The sequence below is a fragment of the Pimephales promelas genome, chromosome 3, assembly GCF_988280905.1.
Source record: "Pimephales promelas chromosome 3, fPimPro1.hap1.1, whole genome shotgun sequence".
NCBI lineage: Eukaryota > Metazoa > Chordata > Actinopteri > Cypriniformes > Leuciscidae > Pimephales > Pimephales promelas.
Genome location: NC_142771.1, coordinates 27,807,471 through 27,834,930, shown reverse-complemented (window position 1 = coordinate 27,834,930; position 27,460 = coordinate 27,807,471). Strand labels below are relative to the sequence as shown.

General features: G+C 37.4%; 2 protein-coding genes across 2 annotated transcripts; one reads left to right on the top strand and one right to left on the bottom strand.

The window, feature by feature from the left end:
- Positions 1 to 1,651: 1,651 nt before the first annotated feature.
- Positions 1,652 to 10,191, bottom strand: retreg3 (reticulophagy regulator family member 3). Its single transcript, XM_039687031.2, has 9 exons — positions 9,788 to 10,191; positions 6,501 to 6,607; positions 6,018 to 6,048; positions 5,801 to 5,927; positions 4,815 to 4,899; positions 4,579 to 4,716; positions 3,779 to 3,858; positions 3,484 to 3,616; positions 1,652 to 2,276 (listed from the first exon to the last, which is right to left on the bottom strand). The coding sequence occupies exons 1-9, from the start codon at positions 10,045 to 10,047 to the stop codon at positions 1,711 to 1,713; spliced, it is 1,527 nt and encodes a 508-aa protein (XP_039542965.1). The 5' UTR covers positions 10,048 to 10,191; the 3' UTR covers positions 1,652 to 1,710.
- A 2,091-nt stretch (positions 10,192 to 12,282) lies between these two features.
- Positions 12,283 to 26,261, top strand: tubg1 (tubulin, gamma 1). Its single transcript, XM_039687032.2, has 11 exons — positions 12,283 to 12,449; positions 13,056 to 13,168; positions 16,061 to 16,228; positions 16,640 to 16,708; positions 18,600 to 18,679; positions 18,985 to 19,111; positions 21,284 to 21,370; positions 22,407 to 22,556; positions 23,079 to 23,231; positions 23,883 to 24,044; positions 25,912 to 26,261. Exons 1-11 carry the CDS (start codon positions 12,401 to 12,403, stop codon positions 26,107 to 26,109), a joined length of 1,356 nt encoding a protein of 451 aa, XP_039542966.1. The 5' UTR covers positions 12,283 to 12,400; the 3' UTR covers positions 26,110 to 26,261.
- Positions 26,262 to 27,460: the final 1,199 nt, after the last annotated feature.

Genomic DNA, 27,460 nt, shown 5'->3' with positions numbered 1-27,460 from the left:
TTCTTCAACGCTCCACTACTTCAAATTAAAATGAGAAAAAAAAAATGGTACAGTTGGAAAATAGAAAACACTTCACTGATCCCTGGTAACTTTATGCCTTTTTATTGGTACAGCAGTTTCCCAGTGTGTTTCCTACTTTCCAGTGTACACAACGATCAAAGCCAGCAATGACGAGTTTATTAGCATTGGGTCAAAAACAGAAACTGAGCTTGGGAAAAGGGTCAGCATCTACTAAAAACACAGCAAATTCAACTCATTTAATTCCGCCAGCTCCATCATAACACAAGAAAGGAAGTAAGAAAGGTGATTTCTCAAATCCTCTTGTGCTTCAGTAATGTACTGAATGTTAAATCTCATATCAGACCAGACCAGATGAGAGGGTGCAGACATCTACAGTTTTCCTGCTGCTACCTGTATAAAAGTTCCTGTATAAAGTCCGAACGGTTAAAGGTGTTTTTGAAGAGAGGAGGCTGTGTACAAACAGGTGGCAGTTACAGCCCTATGTCTTGTTTGAGGTAGAGTCATTACAAACAAAATCAATGCACTGCCGTGCTATCCAGATGGACAGCATCGCTGGGCTGTTAGTTGTTGTTTTTTCTTCTTTTTTGACAGATGAACAGATGAAAAACAGCAATTTTAAATACAATATACTGCAAATTTGCCCCAATTTTACAACAAAGATCTTCATTAGGAGTTATCTTCATAAGAGTTACTGTCATTTATTAACCCTATTCCTTGGTTTTCAAGAAATGAAGAAATAACTTTACCATCAGACAAGACCTGGTGAAAAGAATGTGCAGTTAGTAAGTAAAAAATTTTTTAAATGAATGGGTGGAAAAAAAACTCAGGAGCAAATACATGGCAAAGTGAGATGACCTGCCTGCTGTTTATTAATCATGTCTCAGTCTTAAAGGGATAGTCCACCCAAAAATTAAAATTGTCATCATTTACTTTCTCATGTCATTCCACACCTGTATAAACATTTTTTTTTTCCCCATAAAAGAAAGTAAGTCATACAGGTTTGGAATGACATGAGAAAAAGTAAATGAAGGTTAATTTTTGGGTGAACTATCCCCTTTAATAACCTCATGAGATAATAAGTAACTGCTACTTCTTTAGTGTCCTCTGCTCAATGACGTATTGACTGTAGATTTCACAATCTTCCTTACAGGCAACTTAATATTTTGCATACATTAATCATCTTGACTCAGCATTGGGGGTGGAATGTCTGATTTGGTCCCATGTGTGTTATTATTGAAGATAACAACAATTCAGTCTGTATGAAAAAGAAACATGTGAAAGATCTATAAGACTTGTATGCTGTTTGCTGGTTTATAAGAACTTAAAGAAATTTCGGATCATTTTAAATGGTTCTGATTGTTGTGCTATTGCTTAGCCTACCAAGAGTCTTTTAAACGAGAGGACAAGGAAGGAAGCTCACGGAGCATAAAAGGAGAAGATTCAGACTAGATTACTTCACAGTGATATCAACTGCAGCCAGTGGAGGAAACCTGGAAGGAGAATCTAATATTACATTAACAGTGCAAAACAAACAAACTCTCTCTCTCTTTCTCTGTCTGTCTCACTCGCTCAGATAAATTGAAAGCATCTCAGTAGACATTCAAAGCGACACTGCAAACAACTTCTACTAGGATCAAGGTGCAAGGACATGAGGAGCAAACAGACGGAGGTAGCATCTGTAAGACGGGCTCACTGTGGCTTCCCCAGTAAGTTGGATAGGAAACTCGACCCCTGGTTTCTGTTCTGACCTCCCTGCCCACCTCCCAAAGGATCCAACTGGTTCAGCTCGGACTGATCCAACATCTCAAAGTCCTCTCCATCAAAGTCCAGGTCTGTGTCCAGCTCTGAGCTCGACTGCTTTCTGAATCCCCTCGGAGCTGCTCCTGGCCGTGGGCCACTCTCTCTCCGAGGACCTTGCGGTGGCCGGGGCTGCATGGCTCCTGCGATGGCTGCCTGGATCATGTTGCTGGCGATGACCCCTGCCAGGTTACTGGCAAGGTCAGAGGTAGTATTTAGGGAGCCTAGGGAGATCTCGGGGTCGAGGTCTTCCTGATCAGAGTCCATCTGGGTGTCCAGATCCAACAGGGCAGAGGTAGTAGAGCCGCGAGGGCCGGAGAACGCGGCCGAGTTGAGACTGGGCAGCCCGAAGCTGGCATCATCATCGTCCTCCATAAGGGTGGCATCTGGGTTGATGGAGGGAAAGTCTGGAAGCCCACAGGCAAATGATTCCTCTGGATCACTGTGCCTGTCTAAATCTATTCAGTGAATAAACAAAGATGATACACGTGTCAATGACGTAACACAAATTTTTTGTAAAAATCCCCATTTACTAATTAATTTGAAAATATACACCTCATGTAAAAGTTTGGTGTTGGTAAGATATTTAAATGTTTCTGAAAGAAATCTCTTCTGCTCACCAAAGAGACATTTATTTGATCAAAAATACAGTAAAAACAGTAATATTGTGAAATATTATTACAATTTAAAATAACTTTTCTATTTGAATGTACTTTAAAATGAAATTTATTCCAGTGATACAAAAATGAATTTTCAGAATTATTACTCTAGTCATATCATTACTCTAGTCACATGACCCGTCAGAAATCATTCAATGCTGATTTGCTGCTCAAGAAACATTTCTTATATTGAAAACAGTTGTGCTGCTTAATATATATATAGAGCTGTCAAACGATTAATCGCATCCAAAATAAAAGTTTGTGTTTACATAATATATGTGGGGTGCACTGTGTATAAATATTTTAAATATATATATATATAAATACACACACATGCTTGTATATATTTAAGAAATATTTACATGTATATACTGTATATATATATATATATATATATATATATATATATATATAATTATTTTATACATAAATAATATTTTTTTCTTAAATATACATGCATGTGTGTGTATTTATATATATACAAAATAATTATACACAGTGCACCCACATATATTATGTAAACACAAACTTTTATTTTGGATGCGATTAATTGTTTGACCGCCCTAATATATATCATTTTAAAATGTCTTTACTGTCACTTTTGATTAATTTAATGTGTCCTTGCTCAATAAAAATAAAAGATTTTTTTTTAAACTGTCCCTAAAATTTTAACAGTATTATATTACAAATGGAATTTATACATACAATAACTTTAATATAAGATCTAGAAAGATTAAACGTACAAATATATTTACACTTCAAAAATAATGATTATGATTAGATGTGTAAACTCACATGTGTTCATTTTACTTGATGGTTGCACCACAAGAATTGTTAAACTAAAACTTTTTTTTAATCGTAAAATGTTTTTTTTTAAAACAATCATGAATACAAAGAGATTTAAGATTTCTAAGAACTTTCTTTATTCTAGACACTCTTATATGTCATTGACCCATATAGAGAGAATAAGAAGAGAGTTAAAGAGCAGAAGAGCTCAGTGACTTACCCTCCGAGCCCTCTGTGAGGGGCGTTTGACCCCTGGAGAGGTTAAAGGTGCCGTTATCCATGTACGACATCTCTGCATCCGAGTGCTCAGAGTCAGTCAGAGCCAGTTCCTTAGCAACCAATGCTTCGTCAAACTACAGGTGCAGAATATTAGAGAAGTGTGAGCTTATTAAAAAAACAATATCTTCTAACTTGCTTTTTACTATCATGAACCTCTATAGATATTCAAACCTCATGATGACCATGCAGCTGCTTTAAATCCACATGTAATAAATAACCCCTGTATCTGGCCTCACCGTTGGGCAGAACGCAGCCAGTTCCTCTTCGCTATCACTAGCATCATCTGAGGTCCCTCTCCTGATGGGTTTTCGAAGAACTGCAACCACAGAGGGGTTTATCAAAACTTCTGAAAGCTGTAATATGCTGTTAACTACAGATCACAAATTCTTTATGTCAACAAAATATATATATCATAAAAAAAGGAACGTTTTTTGCATTGATTTGTAGAAAAAGAGCATCAGCTAAACAGCACTTCGATTAGTTCTCGCATCCAACAGCCAGACATTTCCCAAGCAAAATCCACAAGATCTAGAAGTTTTACCCAGATTGCAAAAATGTTCATGCAAATTTGGAAAAATTCCAACATTTTGGAAGGGCTTGTTTACACCTGGTCACTTGATGCTTTTTCTCTGACCGGATATACTGTGGGGAGAACAAGTATTTGACACACTGCTAATTTTGCAGGTTTTCACACTTAAAAAACATCTGGAAGTTATACATTTTTATCATAGGTACACAGTCTTTGTCTTTGAAATCAGCTCATAAATAAATCGCATCTCACATCTGTTGCTTTCGTTGCTATATTTGCATGAAATTGAAGATAGGATATCCTTTTTGCGGAGACACATTTATGAAATAAATGGCATTACACAAAAACGATAGCTATCCAATCAGTAAAAAACGCATTAAGTGACGAGGTGTACACAGGCCATATGACACAAGAACAATCCAGTCCTTAAATACAACTCCAAAAAGGCAGGAACTGTTCTCAGCATGACCATCAGTCCACACCTAGTTAGATCTGCCATGTACTTACATGGGTTTTCTATGGGCTTTAACATCATGTATCCTTTGGCGCTGAAGTCCAGCCACTGCAGGGCTGGCTCCAGCTTCAAACATCCACGCTGCCATAGCCGATAATACAAAGCCAGTGGAAACAGCAACACACCCAGCACTGAGAGAGACAGAGAGAGAAAATATTTAAGTAAATATTTTGCAGTTGTTAAGGCACTGGAGAAGATAAGTAAACCCTGAAGGATTTCTGCAACTCACAAGCCACGTATGAGAGCACCAGTCCAGGGATGTAGCGCCCCACCATGGCCACTAAGGTGAACAGGCCACAAAACAGCATACAAAACTGCAAGAGAATGGAGTTTTAGGATTTGATAAACATTTTGAATCAAAACAAAAGCCTTTGTATTAACAATTTATTATAAATTATCATTAGTCGTGAAAGCAATAATACTAATTATAGGCTTTATATGGCATGTAAAAACAAAATACATTGTGGTTGGTCACTTTACATGTTTCCATGCTCAAAAAGTCTCTTCCTGTCTAAGTGGGCAGTTCTTGTCCAGAGTAAGCTGCAAACTGCACCACACGTCCACTGTCTGCTCCACAAAACTATAGACTTGATAATGTCTATACCATTTTAACAGTGATCTGTCACAATATATTGCAATACAAACATGCATCTATATCTTACATCGTGGATAGTGACAATCTGTAATGTGTACAGTATATATTAATTTCTGTTTGAGGACAAAAACTCAAGTTTACAGAGTTTTAGTGTCAGTACTACATTAAACTACTATATATAATGTTGAATATTATGTATAATAATACAATGGGAGAATATTTGATGGTCCTGATAATGCCACTGTCTTATGTTACCAGTAAAAAGTGACCTACATTATTTTAAATATATCTAGCCAGTGACAGAGTGCAAGCATATTCATCTAAAATAATTCTGTATTTTCAGCTTCAGAATCCTAATATTTTTAATCTGGTGTCACCGTTGTCCTGTGCATTGGGTTTCCAGCACCAAGTCCAAACCTACTCATTTCCACACCCAATATAATACCAAATTTAGCAATTTAATAAACAGTACATTTTTTGTTAACCTTTTACCATATGTCTTGGATTATTGCAATAATATTGTATTGTGAGTTCAGTATTGTGATATGTATTGAATCGTGACATTAGAGTATCGCTACACCCCTACTTAACACTGTTGCTAGTTTGGGAACAAATCTCACCTTCCCTGGATTTTGCCGTTTAAACTGCACAATATCTGTTGCACAGGAAGACCCTGTAACCCAAATCTCAGCCAGGTGGTGGCATAATTCAGGGACACTCAAAGTCCCAGGTTGTACCAGACCCCAGCTGTAAGCCAATCAGAAAAGAGAATTAAACTATTTTGTATGAAACACCACAGAAAAACCTCAAAGAGTAAACAAATACACCAGACATTACCTTTCATTCTCACTCTCATCTTGTCTTTTAACTGCAAGAGATCAAAAACAATTTCAGACACATTTGTGACTGTTAGAAGACTCAGTTATTAGTTCTTAAACATTAATGCTTAAATATATTTTCACTCCCTTTAAAAAGATGAGTGTATCAGCAATTTCTTTTTAGGATTTGGTTTTAGTTCTATTAAAGTTGTCCCAGAGTGTAGATCAAATGCTAATAAGCCACTGGCTTTCGGCTGCATGCAAAATATTGATTCAGGTCGATACTGTGCACCTCCTGGAAATGCACTGCTAGGAAATGGCACTAGTTTCATAACTCTCTAAGAGAATGAAACTTGAGTGGGACACAGCACAGGGAATAGAGTGGTTTTAATTACAGCCAGTATTAATATTAAGATAGACAGATGGAAGAAAGATGAGACAACAAAGTTTTAAATACTTGGGTAATAGTTGTACACAAGCAAGAGAGGAAGGTCAATTTTACCTCTGATCTTAGGCCAGATCTTATTCCTCCATGTGTCGACACAAACTCCCAGGGCCAGACCTGATGCCAGCAGAAAGAGCAACCTCAAAGAGCTCAGAGCAAAAAACCTGAGAAAGAAAACAATTACAAAAAAGTAAACACTTTATTCTGAAACACTACCTCTGTTGTGGACTCTCTAACCAAACCCTTGTATACCAAAACCTGAATGTATGAGGAAACCTTTGTTCCACAGGTATTTCCGGCCCCAGTGTCTTTCCTGTGCAAATCTCAGAGGCGGCATGTGCTGCCGCTGCGTGAGCAGTTGTGATTTCTGACAGTTTCACAGCATCATTGCTAATTACGGCTATGTATGTGCAACATTACTTGACCAAAAGGTGAGCAAGCCCTGAGACCAGGCTAAACCCTACTGATCTCTCAGTGTGAATAAGACAGTTAATGCTGTTTGATGACTAGATAAAACAACAACACCACATGACCTGTCAAAAGCATTACAACCAAGGGCAGTTGAAATGTTCTGAGATAGTGGCAATCCTTTATTTCTGAATGGACTGGACTATGTGGAATATGATTTGTAAATGGAAAGATCTAACCAAGGCGGCAAGGCCTAATATTAAAAGAGAAACAAGGCAGATTTTATCATTTAGTGAATGAAAGAAAAACTACTGTCTTCCATCATAAAAAAATACATAGTACACCATTTACCCCCAGCCAGATAATAATCAGGCAGAGCATTCAGATTACAATTCTCCAAGATAAATAAATGCCTCTATGGGAAAAGAAATACCACAAGCAGCATTCCTCTGCTGCTCACTGAGGCAAATAAAAGGAGATAATAAGATCAGGGGGAATATTCCTCTGATGGAGAGGGTGACTGCACTAAGTGAATGAAGACTGCATGCCTGAACAGTGAAGAAAAAGAGAGGGACATCCAACCTATAACAATTGTGTCTTTCCTGCACAGCTTTCCTTCCTGAAGCATTTCAACTAAAGCTTTTCAGATTTATTGGGCGTTCTTTATAGTATTTAGTCAACACGAAATATCGTTCACAGCCCATTTTACTTCTTTACTGTCACTATGTCAATATCATCCAGATCTGGATCTGTGAAAACTGGAGTTCAATATAAGAATGGGGATGTTAGCATAACAAATGCTAAAACAGCTATTTGGCTATTGTTTAACATTATTATTATAATATAAGATTTCCAATGGCAAATGTAACAATTTTTGGATTAGAAGATTTCTTATTAGGAAGATCAGCTGTCATCCCAAAGCCTTTTTCAAATGGAAATTAAATTATCCTTCTCTTTCTACCATTAATACATGGACTGGCATTAATAGGTTTCTGTTACCTAACAAGTGGAAGGAGCTTCACTTTAAAATTTTACAAAATTACTATCCCTGTAACTCTCTTCTTTCTAAATTTAAGTTGGACGTCTCTTCACACTGCACATTCTGTAATTCTTACCTTGAAACAATACCACATTTGTTTTTTGAATGTGATTATGTAAAGGAGTTTTGGAAAAGAGTAGCCTGGCTTATTTTTTCTGCTTATTACAAACTCTTTACTTTTGAGGTTATTAATGTGTTGTTTTTGACTTGGGACTCAGGGTCAAAGGAGATGGATGACAGATTAAAGCTGCTTACTTTATGCGGTGAATTTCATCTTCATAAATGTAAAGTAACTGAATCTAAGCCCAACTTTCAACTTTTTTGTGTTGATTTTAAATTATTTTACGACTCTCTTTGTTTATCAGCTAATAAGAAAGCTGCTAAAACTACTTTGTTGCTTAAAAAAATTATGGTTTCTTTGTAAATCACCTCCTGTATTGATGTGCTTGTTTCATGATCTTTTTTTGTTTGTTTTTTTGTTTATTGAACGGTCCCTTTTGTACTGCCTTGCTTACGTCGTCTTTGTGCATAATGTTTTTTTTTTTTTTTTTTTTAATGTTATCTATTTTTCTACTTGATGTATCCCCTGTGCTTTGTGTTCAATAAAAAAAAAAAAAAACATTTGCCAAAAAATTCTAAAAAAAAAAAAAAAAAAAAAAAAAAAAATTATTATAATATAATTATTATAATTCGAAAAAGGGCAATAGTAATTTAAGAGGAAAAGCGTGTTATTACACGCAGACTACAGTACAAAGACAAACTTTTGCCTGTAATAAAATGCACAGATGAATCACTAATAATAAGACAAGGATAGTTATTAAGAAAGTAAATAGCATAAGGTTCATTTTGAATTGTTATTGATTTTAAAAGCACAGATGTCATAGTGTGTACACACAGCACATGGCTTACTATGTTAGGCGACTATGTAACAGTGATTTCACAAAGAACAACATGTTCCTAGATCATCATCTTTGTTGATCCTGGTGGAACAACATTACAATCAACCAATCAGATTATGGACAAGTTTACAGTCTAGGATAAGTTTAGGATTACAACCAGGGTTAGATGGTTCTATATTAGGGTTATTCACTTATCATTTCCTTCTGATTTTAGGGTAGAGTTAAGTTTAGGGGAAGTGTTAATACTAAATTTTTGGACAGGAATGTTGTTCCAGAATCAACAAAAGATGTTGATACAGGAAAGTCTTACTTGGCAAAATCCCATTGACCAACAAGATCACACCACTGTAAGACCAGGCCCAACCAATCAGTTTGGGAACACACACACACACACACACACATATATATATATATATATATATATATATATATATATATATGTGTGTGTGTGTGTGTGTGTGTGGTTATCTACTATCTGCAATAATAATTGACAGTGGGAGGTAGAAGACAATAAGCTATACAACAGGCAACATATAGGACACAGTACTACTTTTTAATGTGTGTATATATATATATATATATATATATATATATATATATATAAACAGTGCAAATATGTCTTTGCTCAACATGCATTAGTAAAGGCATCAAACATGGCACCCAATGCAAGGTTCTGTGAATCACAAATGTACACAATGTTGCACGCACACACAGCATTGTGTTTACAGTAGCACCACTACAGCCACTGTCTAAATATAGGCACCAAGAAAGAGAATGACACTCAGCCTGACCATCTGTTACTTATCTTAAATAAAGGGGGAAACGTCTGGAACAAGTAAGACACGTATGCATCCAGATAAAAGAGAAAGGCTTATACAAGATCCTCAAAATGTTCATGAATAATGTAAACGTTTCAAATGAAAGCACCGGGTCCGGGTTGTAAACAGAGCCCAAGTAGAGATAACTTAAATCCATGGAGATAAAGCTCATCCACTCACCAGAACATGACGTTGGCGGCCATGTACAATAGGACGCTGTGAAAGGGTCTCTCCCACAACAATACAGACTGCAGATAGGTGAGCGTGCGCTCGTGCGGTCCCAGCCGCTCAAGCAGCGTTGATTTCACCGCGCGGAGCTGCTCGAGCCTCTCGCCGGAGCACGAGCCGCTCCGGAGGCCGACGCTGGCGGAGGAGCGCAGCTTCATCGAACAACCGCTGCTTTCAGTCGCGTCTACCGCTGCTCCACCCGTATGAGACATGTTTTAAACACGTGACGGCAAGAACACCAACAAAATATACTTTAAGTTAATGCCAAGAAACAAAACCCGAGCTGGAGATCGCGAGCTAGCTTAGCCGGAAGCCGCTCAGGACTGAGCAAGTGTAGGCAGACCTCGTGTTTTCAAGAGGCTGCCGCCGTTCATACAGAACAAACGTGAAACAAAACCCATTATTGGGTCTAATTTGCTATATTAATACTTGTATGGGTCAGCACGGGTCTTATTTAACCGTGTCACCGTGCAGCTGTCATGTCCAGTCGTTGTTTTTGTCGCGGGAGCAACAGAGAGAGGGGGAGCGGCATGGAGGACGGGCTTGATCTGGCCAATGGCATCAGGATTATTACAGTCAGAGCTGGTGAATAACAAACAACATCTAGCATCAGCGAAATCTCTCTTCAAATGCCTTCACAGATCATTCATAATGAATTACTTTCCAAATGTCCCAGCTCCAATGCTTTATTATGTTATAAAATGGTGTCATAAGGGCAGTTTGATGACGCAATTTCAACTAATAAATCAAATAGTTGTCATTTGAACTTATTTTACTGTCTATGATAGATAGGCACTTTCCATTTGTTTGCGAAACTGACGCGAAGCCTTGATGTTGTTTAATGTAAACCCGCACTACGTCATGTGTTACGTTAATTATGCTCTCTACGTCTGTTCTGTCTGTTTTCTGTGTATATCTCATTATCTATTTTTGGCTCTTTTCGATAAAAGAGTTCTTTTTTTTTTTTTTTTTATTGCAGAACTTATACAAAAATACCAACACAGGGAAGTAAGGCAAGGTGTACAAACAAACAAACAATAGTACCTAACAGAAAATAAGCATCATGGGTATGCATACATCAAATTATGTAATACATAAAAAAAAAAGAAAAGCATAATTTTAAGGCCAAGTCATGTCTTTGAATAAATCATCAAAATACATCAAAAATTGTTCACTTTTCTTGTTATTTATAAGTCTAAGGGACGAAATTAAAGAGTCAAAATCAGCAAGAAAGAGAGGAAAGCTCAAAGGAGATTTAAGCCATTTTTGCTTATGGATGAAGAATTTTGCATACAAAATAAAAAAGTTAACAACATACTCAAGGGAAAGCAACTTTGGATTTTCATAATAAAAAATAACCTCTTTGAGAGTGAAGGTGTGGGTCGTATTTGTAGGGCTAAAAACAAAAGAACTTAATTTATTCCAAAATCTATTGGTTACATTACATTCACAAAATAAATGGGCAGTTGTTTCCTCAACAAAACCACAGAAGGAGCAAGTATTATCAATATCAGAATATTTAGCAATAGAAGAGTTAACAGGGTAGATCTTATGAAGGATCTTATAATGAATTTCTTTAACTTTGTTGGACACACAAAATTTACAAGGCAAAAGCCAGCCCTTCTTCCAATTTACGTTTGTTACAAGGGAACCCCAGTAGAATTTACCCCTAGGGGTAATCTTTCTATTCATTTGAAAAATTTTACGAATATGTCTGTTGTTACATTTTCGATCTAACAATTCAATACCACCCAAGCGTAAAGACGGATACACAATGTTACCTTTATTGAAGCAAAGGTGATTTTTAACTAATTGGATTAAGCCTGCTGGTATAGCTTTTATCAAGGTATTATATTCCTTTGGTGGAACAGGAAAGTTATGAAGATTCAAAAATTGCTCATAAGATAGAATATTACCAAAATCATCAAAGACTGATAGAATGCAGTTAAAGTTATTATTAAACCATCTATGAAATAAAAGAGACTTATTTCTAACGGTTATATACATATTGTTCCAAAGGAGAACTTTGTGGGGGGAAAAGCTATGGACAAAACACAATTTCCATGAGAGAAGGCATTGTTGATGAAAGTTAGATAAGGAAATGGGTAACTTACCAGGCAAAAAGTTACACTTTAATAGGAAAGATAGGCCACCAAGTTTGTTAAAGATATTATTAGGAATGAAAAACCATAACGATACTGGGTTCGCAAGGCATCTTTTCAGCCAGTTTACTTTAAAGGTGTTTATAGTATCGGCAAAGTCCAAAAAGTCAAGGCCACCTTCACCTCTGGAATTGGAGAGTACTTCTCTTTTTAATTTGTGAGGTTTATTTTTCCAGATGAAATCCAGATAAAAGAGTTCTGTTGATACATTTTAACAAATATTGAACCATTCACGTTTGCTGGCCTTACTGACGCGTAGCGTGGGCGGAGTCTGCGCATGCGCACTGCTCCTCCGTTAGGCCGTTGCTGTTGGAGCGGGAACACGGCGTATAGGGATTGTGATTGACTGACAGCAGCACATCTCTCTCCTTAAGTAATTATACAGCTGAAATAACAGGATAGCATGCCTCGAGAAATCATCACCCTGCAGCTCGGGCAGTGCGGGAACCAGAGTGAGACATTCGCTTTATTACGTTCTGTTTGCTAATAAGATTGCCATCTTCTCTACATAAACAGTTAGCTAGCTAGCTAACGTTAACGTTATCAGTCTGGGCAGCTTTACAATGACACATTTAATAAATACATTTAATATGACCAGGGGCTTTATATGATATATCCATTTGCGAGAAACCAAGAACTCTTTAATTAATGACTTCTCTTTGTTTTTGTTTGCTAATCAATACTGATAAATATTTCATGTTGTCATTTGGAGATAACATAACTATACAATTTTAGTGTAACTTAACTAACCTGGCCAGCTAATGTGTTTTCCTATGCACATGATTCGAAACTTTTTATTTTGCTTTTTATTATTTACCGTCATGTTTGATAGTTTTAGCTAGAGAAACTTACATCGTGTTTCATTTTACTCTGAGAAAGATGGAGTTCCATGCAATCAGAGGAGTCAGACTTGGTCAGCAAATGAAGCAAGTTTTGCTGTTACTTCTAACAAAGATGTTATACAATAGCCATTGCATTATTAATATTAATACGAGTGCTCTTAAGCAACCCTGCATTAAAGGACTGAATTGAATCGTGTCTTTATTGTCTCTGTGCAGTTGGTTTTGAGTTTTGGAAGCAGCTTTGTGCTGAGCATGGCATCAGCCCAGAGGGCATCGTGGAGGAGTTCGCAACTGAGGGCACTGACCGGAAAGATGTCTTTTTCTATCAGGTAAGTTACACAAATACAGGCTGATGATGCATTCAGAGCATGCCAATCTGCCAGCCACAACCACATCATATCCTAAATCTTATTTATTATTATATATAAATCATGGAGTTGCTATTTACACACTTGCAGTATGATCATGGCATTAACCAACATACTGATTGTGACCTTAAAGGGATAGTTTACTTTGAAATTAATTTTTGACATGTTTTAGCTTACCTCAAGGGCATCCAAGATGTAGGTGTCTTTGTTTCCACAGTATTTTCATATTTTTTAGGTCAAACCGTTCTTGTCTGTCAGTCATATAATGGAGGTTTATGGGGTCCACCCTGGGTTCACCTCAAAGAGCATGCACAGAGAAGTCCAAATTAAACATGATTTAATGACTCGTAAATGTAAGTTCACATTGATGGCCTAAGACATGAAACAAGCAGTTTGTGTGAGAAAACGAACAGTATTTATATCGTTTTTACCTCTTGTTATCACAGCCATGTCCAAGTGATCTGAAGGCACGGGCACTTCGGTCTGCGCAAGCGACGGAAAGTGCCGGAAGTGATCTCTTGTGCGTTTGCGGAAAAAAAATCAATGTTGTCTGTTGATATATCAAAATCGTCTTCCATTGCAATTTCCTGTATATCAAAATATGTTTAGATCTTCACATTGAAGGATAACACTTCCGAAATCTCTCTAAACAATGAGTGACGTACACGTGCAAGCGATCACTTCCAGCGCATGTGCAGACCGAAGCGCCCATGCCTTCTGATCAGTTGGACATGGCTGTGATTACAAGAGGTAAAAACGATATAATTACTGTTTGTTTTCTTAAACAAACCACTCGTTTCGTGTCTTAGGCCATCAATGTGTACTTACATTTACAAGTCATTCAATCATGTTTAATTTTGACTTCTCTGTGCATGCTCTTTGAGGTGAACCCAGGGTGGACCCCATAAACCTCCATTATATGACTGACAGACAACAACGGTTTTACCTAAAAATATCAAAATTGAAAATACTGTGGAAACAAAAAGACACCTACATCTTCAAAGTGAACTATCCCGTTAACATTGGCTTCTGGATGGGCCATTATGGCTAGTGTGAACAATTTTTATTTTATTGGCAAGGTTGTGTTTACATTGCAGAAGCATTACATACAAAACAAGTAACAATTAAAAACAAATATACAATATTAAATAATAAATATATGTATTTATATAATAATAAACAACAATAAATGAGTATTAAAATAATGTGCCAAGTAATGACTAAAATAATATAAAAAATAATAAAATATAGGTATGTAAAGAGATATTTCCCCCAAAAATGAAAATTGTCATTAATTACTCCCCCTAAAGTTTTTCCAAACCTGTATGAATTTCTCTCTTCTGCTGAACACAAAAGAAGATATTTTGAGGAATGTCGGTACGGTTGATGTGCCCTATTTCCATTTTTGGGTGATATCCCTTCAACATTCTTAGTGAGGAGTTCACATAATTTACCACCAGATGGAACCATGTTCCAACGTTTTCAGTTGTCATTATGTCAACATTGTTTCTTTGCAGTTTTTATGTGGAGGCCTTTAGTTTTCAACATCTTAACAACTAATTTGAAATAAATGGCACAGCTGCTAGTTCAGATTATTTGTCAGATTAAGATCACTTGTCAGATTAAGAGATTATTCTAATTAAAGACCTAAATGAGGTATTTAAGTGAAACTGCGGGGGCATTTTAATAAAAGGCTTTTGATGTTACAGCTCTTCTGATGTGAATTGTCACTGATTCACAGATTCTGTCAGTCGCAGTATTATAGTAATTTCCTCTATTATTGCCATTGTGGATGGTGATGCTAAAGGTATATAGAAAATAACAAAAGCTGCAATTACAATTATATTTATTTTTACATATTTTTTTATTAAATTAGAAACAAATAACTTGAAAATCATTCAATATGAAAAAAAAAACTGAATGTAATGTAAAATTAACCTGTAAAATAAACAGATTTTTACTTTAGAATAGATACCATCTTGATTTTGAAATCCTAATATAGTGTTAAAGAAAATGTAAAAAACATTTTTATACAGGGTACAAATGCACACTTTGAGCTGAATTCACTAAAGTTTGTGTGGCTGGTGGAATAAGATATTTATTACAGATTTGTTTATTTATTACTTTATTAAGACTTGTTTAAAAAATATAAATTGAGAATTTGATGAATGATGACATTATATGAGAAAGTGTGTATATATATATGTATATATATATATATTCAAAAGAGTGATTAAATAAAAGCATTTTTCATTAATTTCAGGATAATATGTGAAACCGAAGAAAAAATGGAAAGAGAGAGACGGGTCTTAAACACTGAATATTTTGATTAATTCATTTCTGTGTCTTACACCAACAATATAACAGAACAAGTACAATGCCAAAATAAATGTGCAGGTTAAATGTACATATTCTTTCAAAAAAAAATTGTACATAATGATTATCTGGGGAAAATCTATAAACCTTATTTGTAATGTAAACCCTCTGTGGTAACAACCAAACTTTATGCCAGCAAATCGCTTTACCATTTAATAAAGTGTTCCAATAAGAAAGAGTTCACTGTTCCAATGAATAAATAGCTCGCTTTCTCTGCACGGTCAAAATAAAGGTTTCTGACATTTATCGGCTAGATACATTTTTGGTTGATGCTGATAATAAAAGATACAAAAATATCGGCAGTAGTCAGTTTACTACTGGTATCACACATTATAAGGTTCTTTTGCAGGCCTAAACTGCACAGGCATCTTGAGTAGACCTGAGCTGCTTCTCATTTCTTAAATTGTGCACCGTCATTTCCTTGGATTGAGTATGGAGAAGCACATGGAAAATGCTCCTTTTTTTCTATTGTTTCAGGCAGATGATGAGCACTACATTCCTCGTGCTGTGCTGTTGGACCTGGAGCCCCGTGTCATCCACACCATCCTGAACTCCCCCTACGCCAACCTATACAACCCGGAGAACATCTACCTGTCGGAGCATGGCGGTGGAGCTGGTAACAACTGGGCCAGTGGCTTCTCTCAGGTACAGTCATGTTAGACATGAGATTATTTATTTTATTTATCAAGATTTTAGATTAAACTTATGTTATATTTTCGGTTCTTTAACTGGTTATCATTTCTATTTCACGATGTTTAACCATATTATTTGCTGTTCACATTGTGTAGTGGTGTCCAGTCCTGCTCCTTGAGGGCCACTGTCCAAGTTGGAGCTAAACTCTGCAGGACAGTGGCCTTCCAGGACCGAGTTTGGACACCCCTGACATAGTGTGACAAATTAATTTTTAAATGAGTACTAATACTGGCTAATAATTCAAAATGATATCAACTACCCATGAATACTGGACAAGCTAAAACAGTAAAACTGTCATGTTTGACAACTTTTTTAGGTTTTGTCTTAAAATTGAAATGTTGTCAACATATTTGTTCATTTCAGGGAGAAAAAATCCATGAGGACATCTTTGACATCATTGACAGGGAGGCAGATGGCAGTGACAGTCTTGAGGTATGACTCATTTACTGTACACTTCGCTAACTGGAGATTGGGGCGATTTAACATACAATTTCAAATGTAGTTGGTGTAGAAATAAATGCCGCAAAAAAGTAGCTTAAAGTAAATGTTGAAAGTAAGAATGTATTATGAATGGGTCTGTCATTCATTAATACTATTTTTTTTTTCTCTCTGACTTTGGGAATATTTGGTCTTTTAAACGGATTATATTTTTAAACAAAGTAAAACGCTTTCTGATGATCTCCAGATGGTAAAGTGACGTACCATTTGACGTACTTTCCATCCCTTTTTTTTTCTCTCCTCTACCCCTTTTTACAGTGCTCTGTCTACTCTCGTTTAGATTGCTATATCACATATTACTATGTATACATAAATCTATATTTGTGTGTGTGTGTGTATATATATATATATATATATATATAAATGTGTATGTCAAAGTTATAGAGATTTAAACAAAAGTGCTAATGTTATGCCTTATTTTGCACTCTTAATATACAAGATACAGATGTTCCACCCATTAAAACAACAGACTCGAGCCTCCCTGCGTAATCTGTGTCGTTCACTTTATTACCCACAATTACTGGTGTGTGCGTGTGTGTAACTTGAATGTAAGTGGAGGTTAGGGAGTGGTTTGGAGAATGATGTTAAAAGTCAGTTAGTTGCATGCACGTTTGTGATTTCGCAGATAATTTGTTTAATGCTAAAAATGTATTTTTCATCCATTTGTTCGGTTAGCTCTGTTGGTTGATGTCGTTGTACAGAAAGAATGTTGTGACAGTTGGTCACTGTGGTTTAATCCCGCCCCTCCTCCACTGTGATTGGACAGGTGGGTAAAAAGTGACAGTGATGAGCGCTGCGTTTTATCCAAAGTTGAACATTTTTTCAACTCTTAGTGACCAGTAAAAAACGCTGGGCGCCCGGCGCTTCAGCGTGAAAAAAAATGTTCAGGGCCTTGTTACGCTTATGGCATAACGCGACACTCCCATTGAAAAAAATTGAAAACATACGCCAGGCGTGTGGAAAAAGGCTTTGGTGGACACACGGCGTTTCAGGGTGTTACCAATCTTCTTACAGCATAGGTCGACTTTGTGGAGAGCAACTATTCTAATTCTTAAATCCATAGAGAGTTATTTGCCATGTTAAACATCCAGTGGTCAGCATGAGAGAATTGTACTCAAAGCACAAATTTTAACTCCACTAATACAAGATGCAACAATTTGTATGGTCCTGTCAACCGTCAAAAACATGAAAATGGTGAATAGGACTTGTGGCTTTGCATAGTTAAAAGACGTACAGCTATTATCACTTAGGGTGTACTCAATTTTTGTTGCCAGCTATTTTGACAATGGCTGTATGTATGGCTATTTAATCTATGTTGAGGACAGTAAATATATACTGCTATAGACCTTATGCACCAAAGAAACGCGGGCGCCGTCATGTTTAGAATATTGTCTTTGAACTTCCGGTTTTGCGGTCGCTCTTTATATTTCTATGGTATCGCTGTCGGGGAGTAATTAGCTGGTAAAGTGGATTTACTTATTGTAGAGTTAACAAAAGTTATCATAAACATTGTAAAGCAAATGTCTCAACAAATTTCGACCGGGAAATTTTTTACGAGCAGTTCATTCATACCTATGCAAGATCGCTGTGAAAATACAGACCGGAAGTCAAAAGACAACGAGCGCAGCGCTGAAAAGGGGCGGGGCTACATAAGGTCTATTCAAGCAGCACATTGACTACTCTAAAATATATCCAAGTTTCATTTCTATAGTATTGTCCCTTGAGTAGATATAATAAAATGTAAGGGGTGCACTCACTTTTGTGAGATACTATACATGTATTTTCTGTATATTTTTAGCATTCTGTTTTGTGTGTTTTTTTCTAGGGCTTTGTGCTTTGTCACTCTATTGCCGGGGGAACAGGATCTGGTCTGGGATCTTACCTACTGGAACGACTGAACGACAGGTGAGAAAAAACATTGATATAGTTCTCAAGAGGACTTTGTATCCCCCTGCTCTGAGTGATTTTTGCAGTCTACACTCCCTCTCCTGAAGTGTAAATCCACACCCGTTGCATTGTTCGTCTAGACTCGCAGCCCTGAAGCGTTTGGGTGGCAGTCAGTGTAATTAGAGGGAGATGCAGGCAGCAGACATCACTGGGTGTAATTACCTCTCTTTAGGGATGTGTTTAATACCATTGCGTGTGCAACCTCAAGGCCACGTGTTCTTGTGCCTTAAACTTTCAGCTATTTTCTTCTTCTTTTTTTTTAGGTATCCTAAAAAACTAGTTCAGACCTACTCTGTCTTTCCTAACCAGGATGAGATGAGTGATGTTGTCGTACAGCCATATAATTCTCTTCTGACATTAAAGAGACTGACCCAGAATGCCGATTGTGTGGTGAGTGACTGAACAACACAAGTGCAGACATACACACACTGTCTGCTAACCTTTTCAGCTGGCCTAGAGTTTGGGAGGTGTTACAAACACTCTCTCTCTCTCCCTCCTAGGTTGTAGATCTTAAATGAATGTGTTTCTATTTGAAACAGAGCCCTTCTCATATACAGCCTGCTACTCTAACTGCACATTTCCTCACAATCCACCTCCCCAAAAAGACCTTCTTTCTTTCTCTCCTGCTTTCATTCCCCAAACACCAGCAGGTGGAGAATATAGTCTTATGTGATTGTCCACATCTCCTTCCATTTCCTCCTTATTAACATGGACCAAGCTACTGAGTTCATTCCATAAACCATGCAGAGTGCTGTGTTATCTGTACATGTGGAATGGAAGTTTATAGATGTGTCAAAAACTGGTGGTTTCTGACTGATAACCATCAGCACATGATTGTCAACAGGATGTGTTGTTTGTCGAATAAATATCTGACGGGCCAATAATTACGTATATCCTTATTTGAGTTTTATAGGAATTGATAGGTTTGATCACCCCAGCAAAATACATCATTATTCATATCACCAGCAAATATTCACGTGTAAGGGCTGTGCTTCAGAATAGATTTAGCTTTAGTGGAGCAGATGTCATTAGTAAAGGGTAAGATCTGTTTTATGCATATTATATTTCTTGCAGCTGTCTGTTAGCTTCATTCTCTTCTCTGACTTATATAATAACGTCAGAGCAGAGAGTCAGCACAAAAGATGAGAAGGTTAATAGAGGTAGATGACTTTCTGTCTTTCTTTGATGAGAATGCAAATCTAGACTTGACTCCAAGTCTGATACGTTTATAATGCCAGCTTCACTTTTAATTAAAAGGATAGTTCACCCCAAAATGAAATTATTTTGATGACAAAATTTATTCACTGCCAAACCCATAAGCCTTTTGGTCAACTTTAAATTGCAATTTAAGACATTAGACATTTTTACTCACCTGGTGAGATTTCTGTCCCTTTTTTGGAAATCCATTTCACTAAAACATTTTGGCCTCAAAAATGTTGTAAAGGTCATAAAGGGAACTATCCCTTTTACTCTTTTAGAGGAAACATCCTCTAGTTGTACAAAATATGCAGTGATCCTTTCTGTACAAAAAAATATTGCGTAAGTATCGTGTAAATGGAATACTAATTAGGGACAAAATTTATTTTAAGAACCGGTTTGCTTTGTTCATTAGCTGAAATTTAAACTACTGAAAGTTAAATTACAGTAGTACTCATAAAGTTTTGCTAAAAAAAACAAAAAAACACTTAAAGCGTCAGTTCACCCCAAAATGAAAATATTAATCTCCGATCCGCATTCACGCATCAACGTCTGCTCTTGCGTCAACACGCATGCGTCTTCTGAACCTGTGTCTGAGATTTATATTTTGCACATAAAGTGGTATAATAAAAAAAACATTTGCAAACAAATGGTTAAACCATGGAGTCGCATTTTTGGATATCTTTAGTATCTTTCTGGGGCTTGAAAGTGGTAGTTGTGTATTTGTCTACAGAGAAAACTCAGATTTCATTAAAAAGATCATCATGTTTGTTCTGATGATCAACAAAAGTCTTACGGGTTTTGATCATATAAAAATATTGATATTAAATACTATTAATAAAAATTATATTGACATTGTTCTACACTGACTGCAAGTGAGATTGCAATTCTGAATTAAACTCTTAAAGCAGTTATATGAATTTCTTTCATTTTGATTCCACTTCCTTAATTTAAAGACACTTGCAGTGTTTGTAAGGCATACTTTTGTTTGTGTGTTTTCTGGCAACACACCGTTGTTAGTGTCATGCCCTTCCTGTTGAGTTGTTTTCAAGATTCTCCATTTTCTAGTTTGAATTACAATTTTGCATCCTGTTTGCTACTTCGATTCAAATCCAGTAATAGCACAGTAGTAGGTCCTCCCGGCTCCACTTGGGTCTCGGGTAATTTAAAATAAATGTAAACCCAAGAAGACCAGATCTTTTCTAACAAATGTCAAATAGTTTCTTTATTTGTTTTTAGCGTTTAACAATATTTTAATGTTTAAAACGAATACATACTAACTAATTCCATAACAACGCCGAGAACACCTCTAACACACAGTCCTAACATAGTTATCTTTTCATTCTCTCTCCATGTCTCTTTCAGGTAGTGCTGGACAACACGGCTTTGAACAGAATCGCCACAGACCGGCTGCACATTCAGAACCCCTCGTTCTCTCAGATCAACCAACTGGTGAGTTCTTTTAGGAGGACACAACCACTGATTATTTCTATCACTATTAACTCCATGACAACGCTATTATCCTCCTCTGTTCTATGTCAAACCCTCTTAGAATATAACATTAGGGGAAATCTAGAGGATAACTCGTAACTTTCCAGACCGTGTACATGCACAAACAGATACGTAACACACTAAGGGAAAAGGAAAACATTAAAAAGCATCAAATGACCCCTTTGAGCATTATTGATGAACTCACTCACTGACATTGATCCTAAACATTTTTAAACCGTCCCCAACATGACACATTTGGCAATTAAATAAACCGTCCCCAACATGATGCCATCTTTCAATTAAATATTAGTGTCATTTTCATTGTAAAGCCCTTCCCTGCAACAGAGGTGTGGTTCACTTTGGGACAGTAGAGTCACTGCTCATATATTTATCACAGTTAGGCGCTGGCAGCTCTCATACGATAAGACATGCATTTTTAAGTAACGAGATAAATGAAAGCATGAGTCTGGAAAATATATATACGTAGCTGTCAAGAAAGTGAATTACTAAACCACAAAATTTGAAACTGCTCAGTTTCAGGAGGAAGCAACATGGGGAGTTGCCTATTCTGTAAGTTGTAATCAGCAGCCTGACATGCTGTCATGTCACATTCTAATAAAGAGGTCATAAATAACCAGTGACATCCCGTTCAGAGCTCATCTATACCATGGTGAATAGTTCAGTTTGTCGACTCATCCATCACTGTCTTTATCGCCTCTTAAAGAAATGTGTCATATAGTGAACTTCACAGAACAGTGCATAGATTTCTGTGAAGGGTGCTATAAGAAAACCTGTTTCACCAGTCCAGGCTGTTGTGTTCTGAAACACTGGCTGCTTTTACATGCACAACAGGTTTCAAATGGACCATTAGCACACCCAAATAATTAAGAAGACACAATATAAAATTAAAACTTGACTGTTTTTTTTTTTTTCACATTCTTGTTGTCACCCATCCACCCTAGACTGTCAAAAGACAAGTGTTCCTCTTCTCTAACAGGTGTCCACCATAATGTCAGCAAGCACAACAACCCTCCGTTACCCTGGATATATGAACAATGATCTGATTGGTCTCATTGCATCACTCATCCCCACTCCCCGCCTCCACTTCCTCATGACTGGATACACACCACTGACCACCGATCAGTCCGTAAGTTGTTCAAACATGTGACTAAGCATAAAGATCCTTTGCTGAAATGCAAATAAGCTTTTTAGTGCTGTTCTAAAGTCTAGTACTGTAAGCTTCTGTCTGCAGTCTATATATACAATTCCCTTCTTAGGCAACATCCAAACCAAAATGGAGCCTCATAAGTGACTGATTTGAAACTCTCTTCATTGGCAGCTCACTTTTTAACTCACTGTTGATTCAATTAGTCTTATGTTAGCATGTTGCTAAGCTAAAGACCCATTTTTAATTACATGAACTATCTAATCTCTCTTTCATATTCTATACATCTATTATTCTGTCTGTCGTTCTTTCCATCTATCTATCCATGTCTGTCTGTCATTTATCTATATCTGTTGTTCTTTCTGTTTGTCGATCTGGCCTTTTCATTATTAAGATCTAATTTAATTTCTTTTGACTTTGTGTTCACTGTCTTGGTTTTTAATATTTTTCTTAAAGGAATGGCTCTTTAAATCATATTGTAATTTTTTTCTCTCTTCTTTTTAGGTGGCAAGTGTGAGGAAGACTACAGTTCTTGATGTGATGAGGAGACTCCTGCAGCCTAAGAATGTCATGGTGTCCACTGGTAGAGACCGCCAGACCACTCATTGCTACATTGCCATTCTCAACATCATCCAGGGAGAGGTGGACCCCACACAGGTGTGCGCTTGCTCAATAAACACAGCAAATTCTGAGCCTTAAGGCTAATTTATACTTCTGCGTAGGGTGCGCGCAGTAGGGATGGCGTAGCATACGCACAGACGCGTCCCATACCGCGTACCCTTCGCCGTCGCCTGACGCGCACCTCTTCAAAAATGTAACTACACGTCGCGACGACGCGGACCGCAAGATCGGTGATTGGTCGGCTTGGTAGCATCGCATTTCCTCCTACGCATTTCCGTACGTACCTTCTCACGCATTTCCACCACTGTCTATGATTTCCACACGTACCATCTCCTCCGACGTCTTCTGTCATTTCTGCCTTTCAGTTTTAGTAATTTCACTAAAGTGAACTGTTTTTCCACCTCAATAAGCTCCAACTCCAACATGATCAGCTCTCTTTCAGTCGATATTGCTTGTAGTAACCTAGCCGTGAGGAATCTAAACACAGTGGAACATTAAAACCCTCCGCCGCCAACTAGCGTTTCGGAGCAGTACTGCAGAGCAACCAAGACCTGAACGCAGAAGTATAAATGCTCACCACGGCGTCGCCTACGTGCGTAGCCAACGGCGTGCACTACGGCGTACCCTCGACGCAGAAGTATAAATTGGCCTTTAGTTGTGCATGTCCTCATGTTTGTGTCCTTGCAGGTCCATAAGAGTCTGCAGAGAATCAGGGAGAGGAAGTTAGCTAATTTCATCCCATGGGGTCCAGCTAGTATCCAGGTGGCACTGTCCCGCAGATCTCCCTACCTGCCCTCAGCTCACCGTGTTAGTGGACTTATGATGGCTAATCACACCAGCATCTCTTCGGTAAGCCCTGACCTTTATTTATGAACTCAAAAAATAGTTTATCAGAATGAATCTTTTGGATGTACGCTGCCGTTTACATGTTTGGAATCAGTAAGATTTTTCAATGTTTTTGAAAGAGGACTCTTTCGTCATGGTCGATCGGATCACAAGTGGACGGTACTAAATAGAGGTGTAAATGGGGTCTAAATAGATTTGAGCTTGTCCACATTCAAACCACTTCCAGAGGTAGTTGAAAAGGCTTTAGAACAGCCACAAAAGACGGTCCTAATGCGTAAACATTATGGGGAACCAAATAGCCAGATGGGATTTAAAGCCAGATGGGATTTAAACTTTTTGGCTGAAGACCCTAGTTTGGTTTGAAGACAGAAAAACACACCAAGCACAATGTTCTGATGTTTTCACACCATTCCAGATTTCCAACACGCATTCACTTCGTTCACTTTACTGTGCTCTTGTGGCTATCAGAGCAGAAACAAAGCAGAAGGATCTGAAAAATCCCATAAATGTACCCGCGTGTAGACCCTTCCCTCAAAGAAATCAGGACAGTATTGGTTGAAACTGGACAAAAGAGACGGATTAAAACTCCAGGTGTTAACGTGAATGTTTCTTCCTTGTCTACTTGATACGTGATCCGATCGACCAAAATGAATCTTAATTCCAGGTGTAAACAGGGCCTTACTTTTACAGTTATCTGACACTGTTTAATAACGCTATTAAATCTCTTGCAAATCTCAAAATATTACATTTTGTAAAATTGATATTTTGTGATTTGCTAAAGATTTAAAGGGACACTCCACCGTTTTTTTTATATATATTAAACTATGTTATTCCCTTAACTAAGACGAGTTGGTACATACCTCTCTCAACAATTTGATCGCATTTAACTAGCCCAGTTCATTCACTGTGGGCCAAGCAGAGAAGTTCCTATAGTTCCTCTCTCAGAGTCCCAAAACACCACTGAACAGGGTTTCCATGTGTATGGAAAACTAGGAAATGACAGGAAATGTATAACTTGTGATATCCAGGCCTGGAAAATTCTCTAGCAAATATAAGCATTTCTGATTATGCTCAACTCTCAAGTAATTCATCAGCTAGACTGTTCATGAGTGCAGTTGCTATAAAATGTTTGAAAAAAATCCATGTACAGCAGAGCCAACACCAGCTAATCACCAAAGAGTATGAAGTAATGAAAGGAGGTGATGATGTAGCACAAACTATCCCCAGCTAGAAAAACATAATGTGGCCCATTCACATATTTGTTGGACCATATACAAACCTGTCACTCCTACAAGTTACTACAAGCTACTGAGCAAATACAGATGGCAGAGCATTGTAAAATAGGCCAACATATTCAAAAAAAAATTGACTCATTGATATCCATGAAATGTACACGTTTTAGACAAAAAGACATACGTATATACATTTTAAATACACAATTTCAGCTGTTTTACGGCTACGACCAAAAGTTATTGTCTGCTTTACTATAAAACACACTCATTGTGACGTGTTTAACTGATGCATCATTTTATAGCGATTTAGAACAGCCTGAACCTTTAGCCTAATCAGAACGAGCTGCATCTTTTGTGACGAGGGAAGTTCGTAGGTTAATGGGGCAAGATTACGGTGCCATCAAATTCCGACTTTGTGAAACAGGCAGTCCTTAACTAAAATGTTGCTTCTAGTAGACTAATATTAATAATAGAAAGCCTATGCAACTTGGCAATTGTGAGTTTCTTTGTTTGTCTATTCTATTTCAACATTATAAGCCATTTTCCCATTGGCTACAAAACTGGAAAAGTCATGGAAATTCATTGCTCAAAATGTGGGCAGACCTTCTAATCTCTGTTCTCCTCTCCCTCACTCCTAGTTGTTTGAGCGAACCTGTCGTCAGTATGATAAGCTGAGGAAGAGGGAGGCCTTCCTCGAGCAGTTCAGGAAGGAGGACATATTCAAGGACAACTTTGACGAGCTAGATAACTCTCGCGAGGTGGTTCAACAGCTTGTGGATGAGTACAGCGCCGCCACGCGTCCCGACTACATCTCCTGGGGCACGCAAGAGCAGTGAAAGAAAGCCTCTAAACTCATCCTATAAAATACGCAATGACTCCAGCAGACTCTAGCAGAATTTCAGTAGTGAATGCACTTCTTAAGACTCATGTCATTAAATCTTTCGTGGTTCGTCATACTGTTCCTCCGGAGCCTATTTCCGCATTACTGCTATGGGAAGAGACACTCATTTATGTAATGTGATTTCTCATGTTTAGAAGCCTATCAAAAGTTCTTAATAATTTGGTGCCTCTATCCTGAGCTGTAACTTTTCTCTTTCTCCCCAATTTCCTTTCTTTGATCAGAGAATTTATGGCTCCCGTCTTAATCTATTTTTGTACTGCACTCGGCACTCTTCTGCACACAATCTACATCAATCTATGTCAAGGTGGCCTGCACATAAATTTCCCTGACCACACACATGTTGGACGTCTACACCGATAAGACTGGGTGGTCTCGGATGAATGTAACCGTAGGAGGGAGTGTGAAAGATTAAGCCTCTTAGAAAAGATCAGACTAGAAGCAGCTTATGAATACCCCATCTAACTCCCTCACGTTCACGCATGCATGCTTGTAGACAAAAGGCGCTTGCTTTCAGGGGATAGACTATGATTGTGTGATTTGACTCGATTTTCCTCTGTTTTATTGTCATGGATTACTCTAGGCGATTATCTCAGAGTTTTGAGAGATGATCAGTAAGTCAAGTGTTGTGCTGTACCTCAATCCTATCCAATCAGTGAAGCCTCACCGTCACCGGGCTCTTTTTCTAGTCAATTCCATCAGTGATGTTACCTCAAAGTCTGGCAGATTCAATCATACACCAAAATCCCAACAAATGTCACATTTCCTTTTTTTGAATAATTTATTCTTCTGCTCCTATCTCTCTTTATTTTATCTATTGTATTGGGAAGTGATAGACCCTTCACATGAAACTCCTTTCTCAGTGCTTTCTTTTCCTCAGTTACCACATGTTCTTTTTATTAATATTATACTGTGTATATAGTTTGCTGTCAGACTTGATGCATTTACTTGAAGTTCATGAGATTGAATAAATGTTTTTTGTACAATAACATTTCCATTTGTATTGATAACTCTCACAGACCATCTGCAGTCAGGTCAGAATGACTCAAAACAGATGTCATTTGGCCTTAAAACACATGAAATAGCTCAGAAATGGAAGCTAACTCTAATAACTGGTCTTCATCTCTTTACCAAACCAGATGTATACTGATAAACTGAATCAAAGACATACTGAATCCAATCTTGCTCCAAAGGGATATTTCACCCAAAAAATATTGTGAAGATTGCTGTTAACCAAAGTGTTAATGGGCTCCATTGACTTACATCATTATTTTTTTTTTCTCTCTCCA

Bases quoted from the DNA above. Each gene is read 5' to 3' on its own strand.
- retreg3 (XM_039687031.2), bottom strand. From the start codon at position 10,047: ATGTCTCATACGGGTGGAGCAGCGGTAGACGCGACTGAAAGCAGCGGT. The intron at 3,859-4,578 runs GTAAGTACATGG...CTGTGGTTGCAG, and splicing joins AAAGCCCATAGAAAACCCAT to TTCTTCGAAAACCCATCAGG. The intron at 2,277-3,483 runs GTAAGTCACTGA...TTCACTGAATAG, and splicing joins CCTCACAGAGGGCTCGGAGG to ATTTAGACAGGCACAGTGAT.
- tubg1 (XM_039687032.2), top strand. From the start codon at position 12,401: ATGCCTCGAGAAATCATCACCCTGCAGCTCGGGCAGTGCGGGAACCAG. The intron at 16,709-18,599 runs GTATGACTCATT...GTTTTTTTCTAG, and splicing joins ATGGCAGTGACAGTCTTGAG to GGCTTTGTGCTTTGTCACTC. The intron at 22,557-23,078 runs GTAAGTTGTTCA...TCTTCTTTTTAG, and splicing joins CACTGACCACCGATCAGTCC to GTGGCAAGTGTGAGGAAGAC.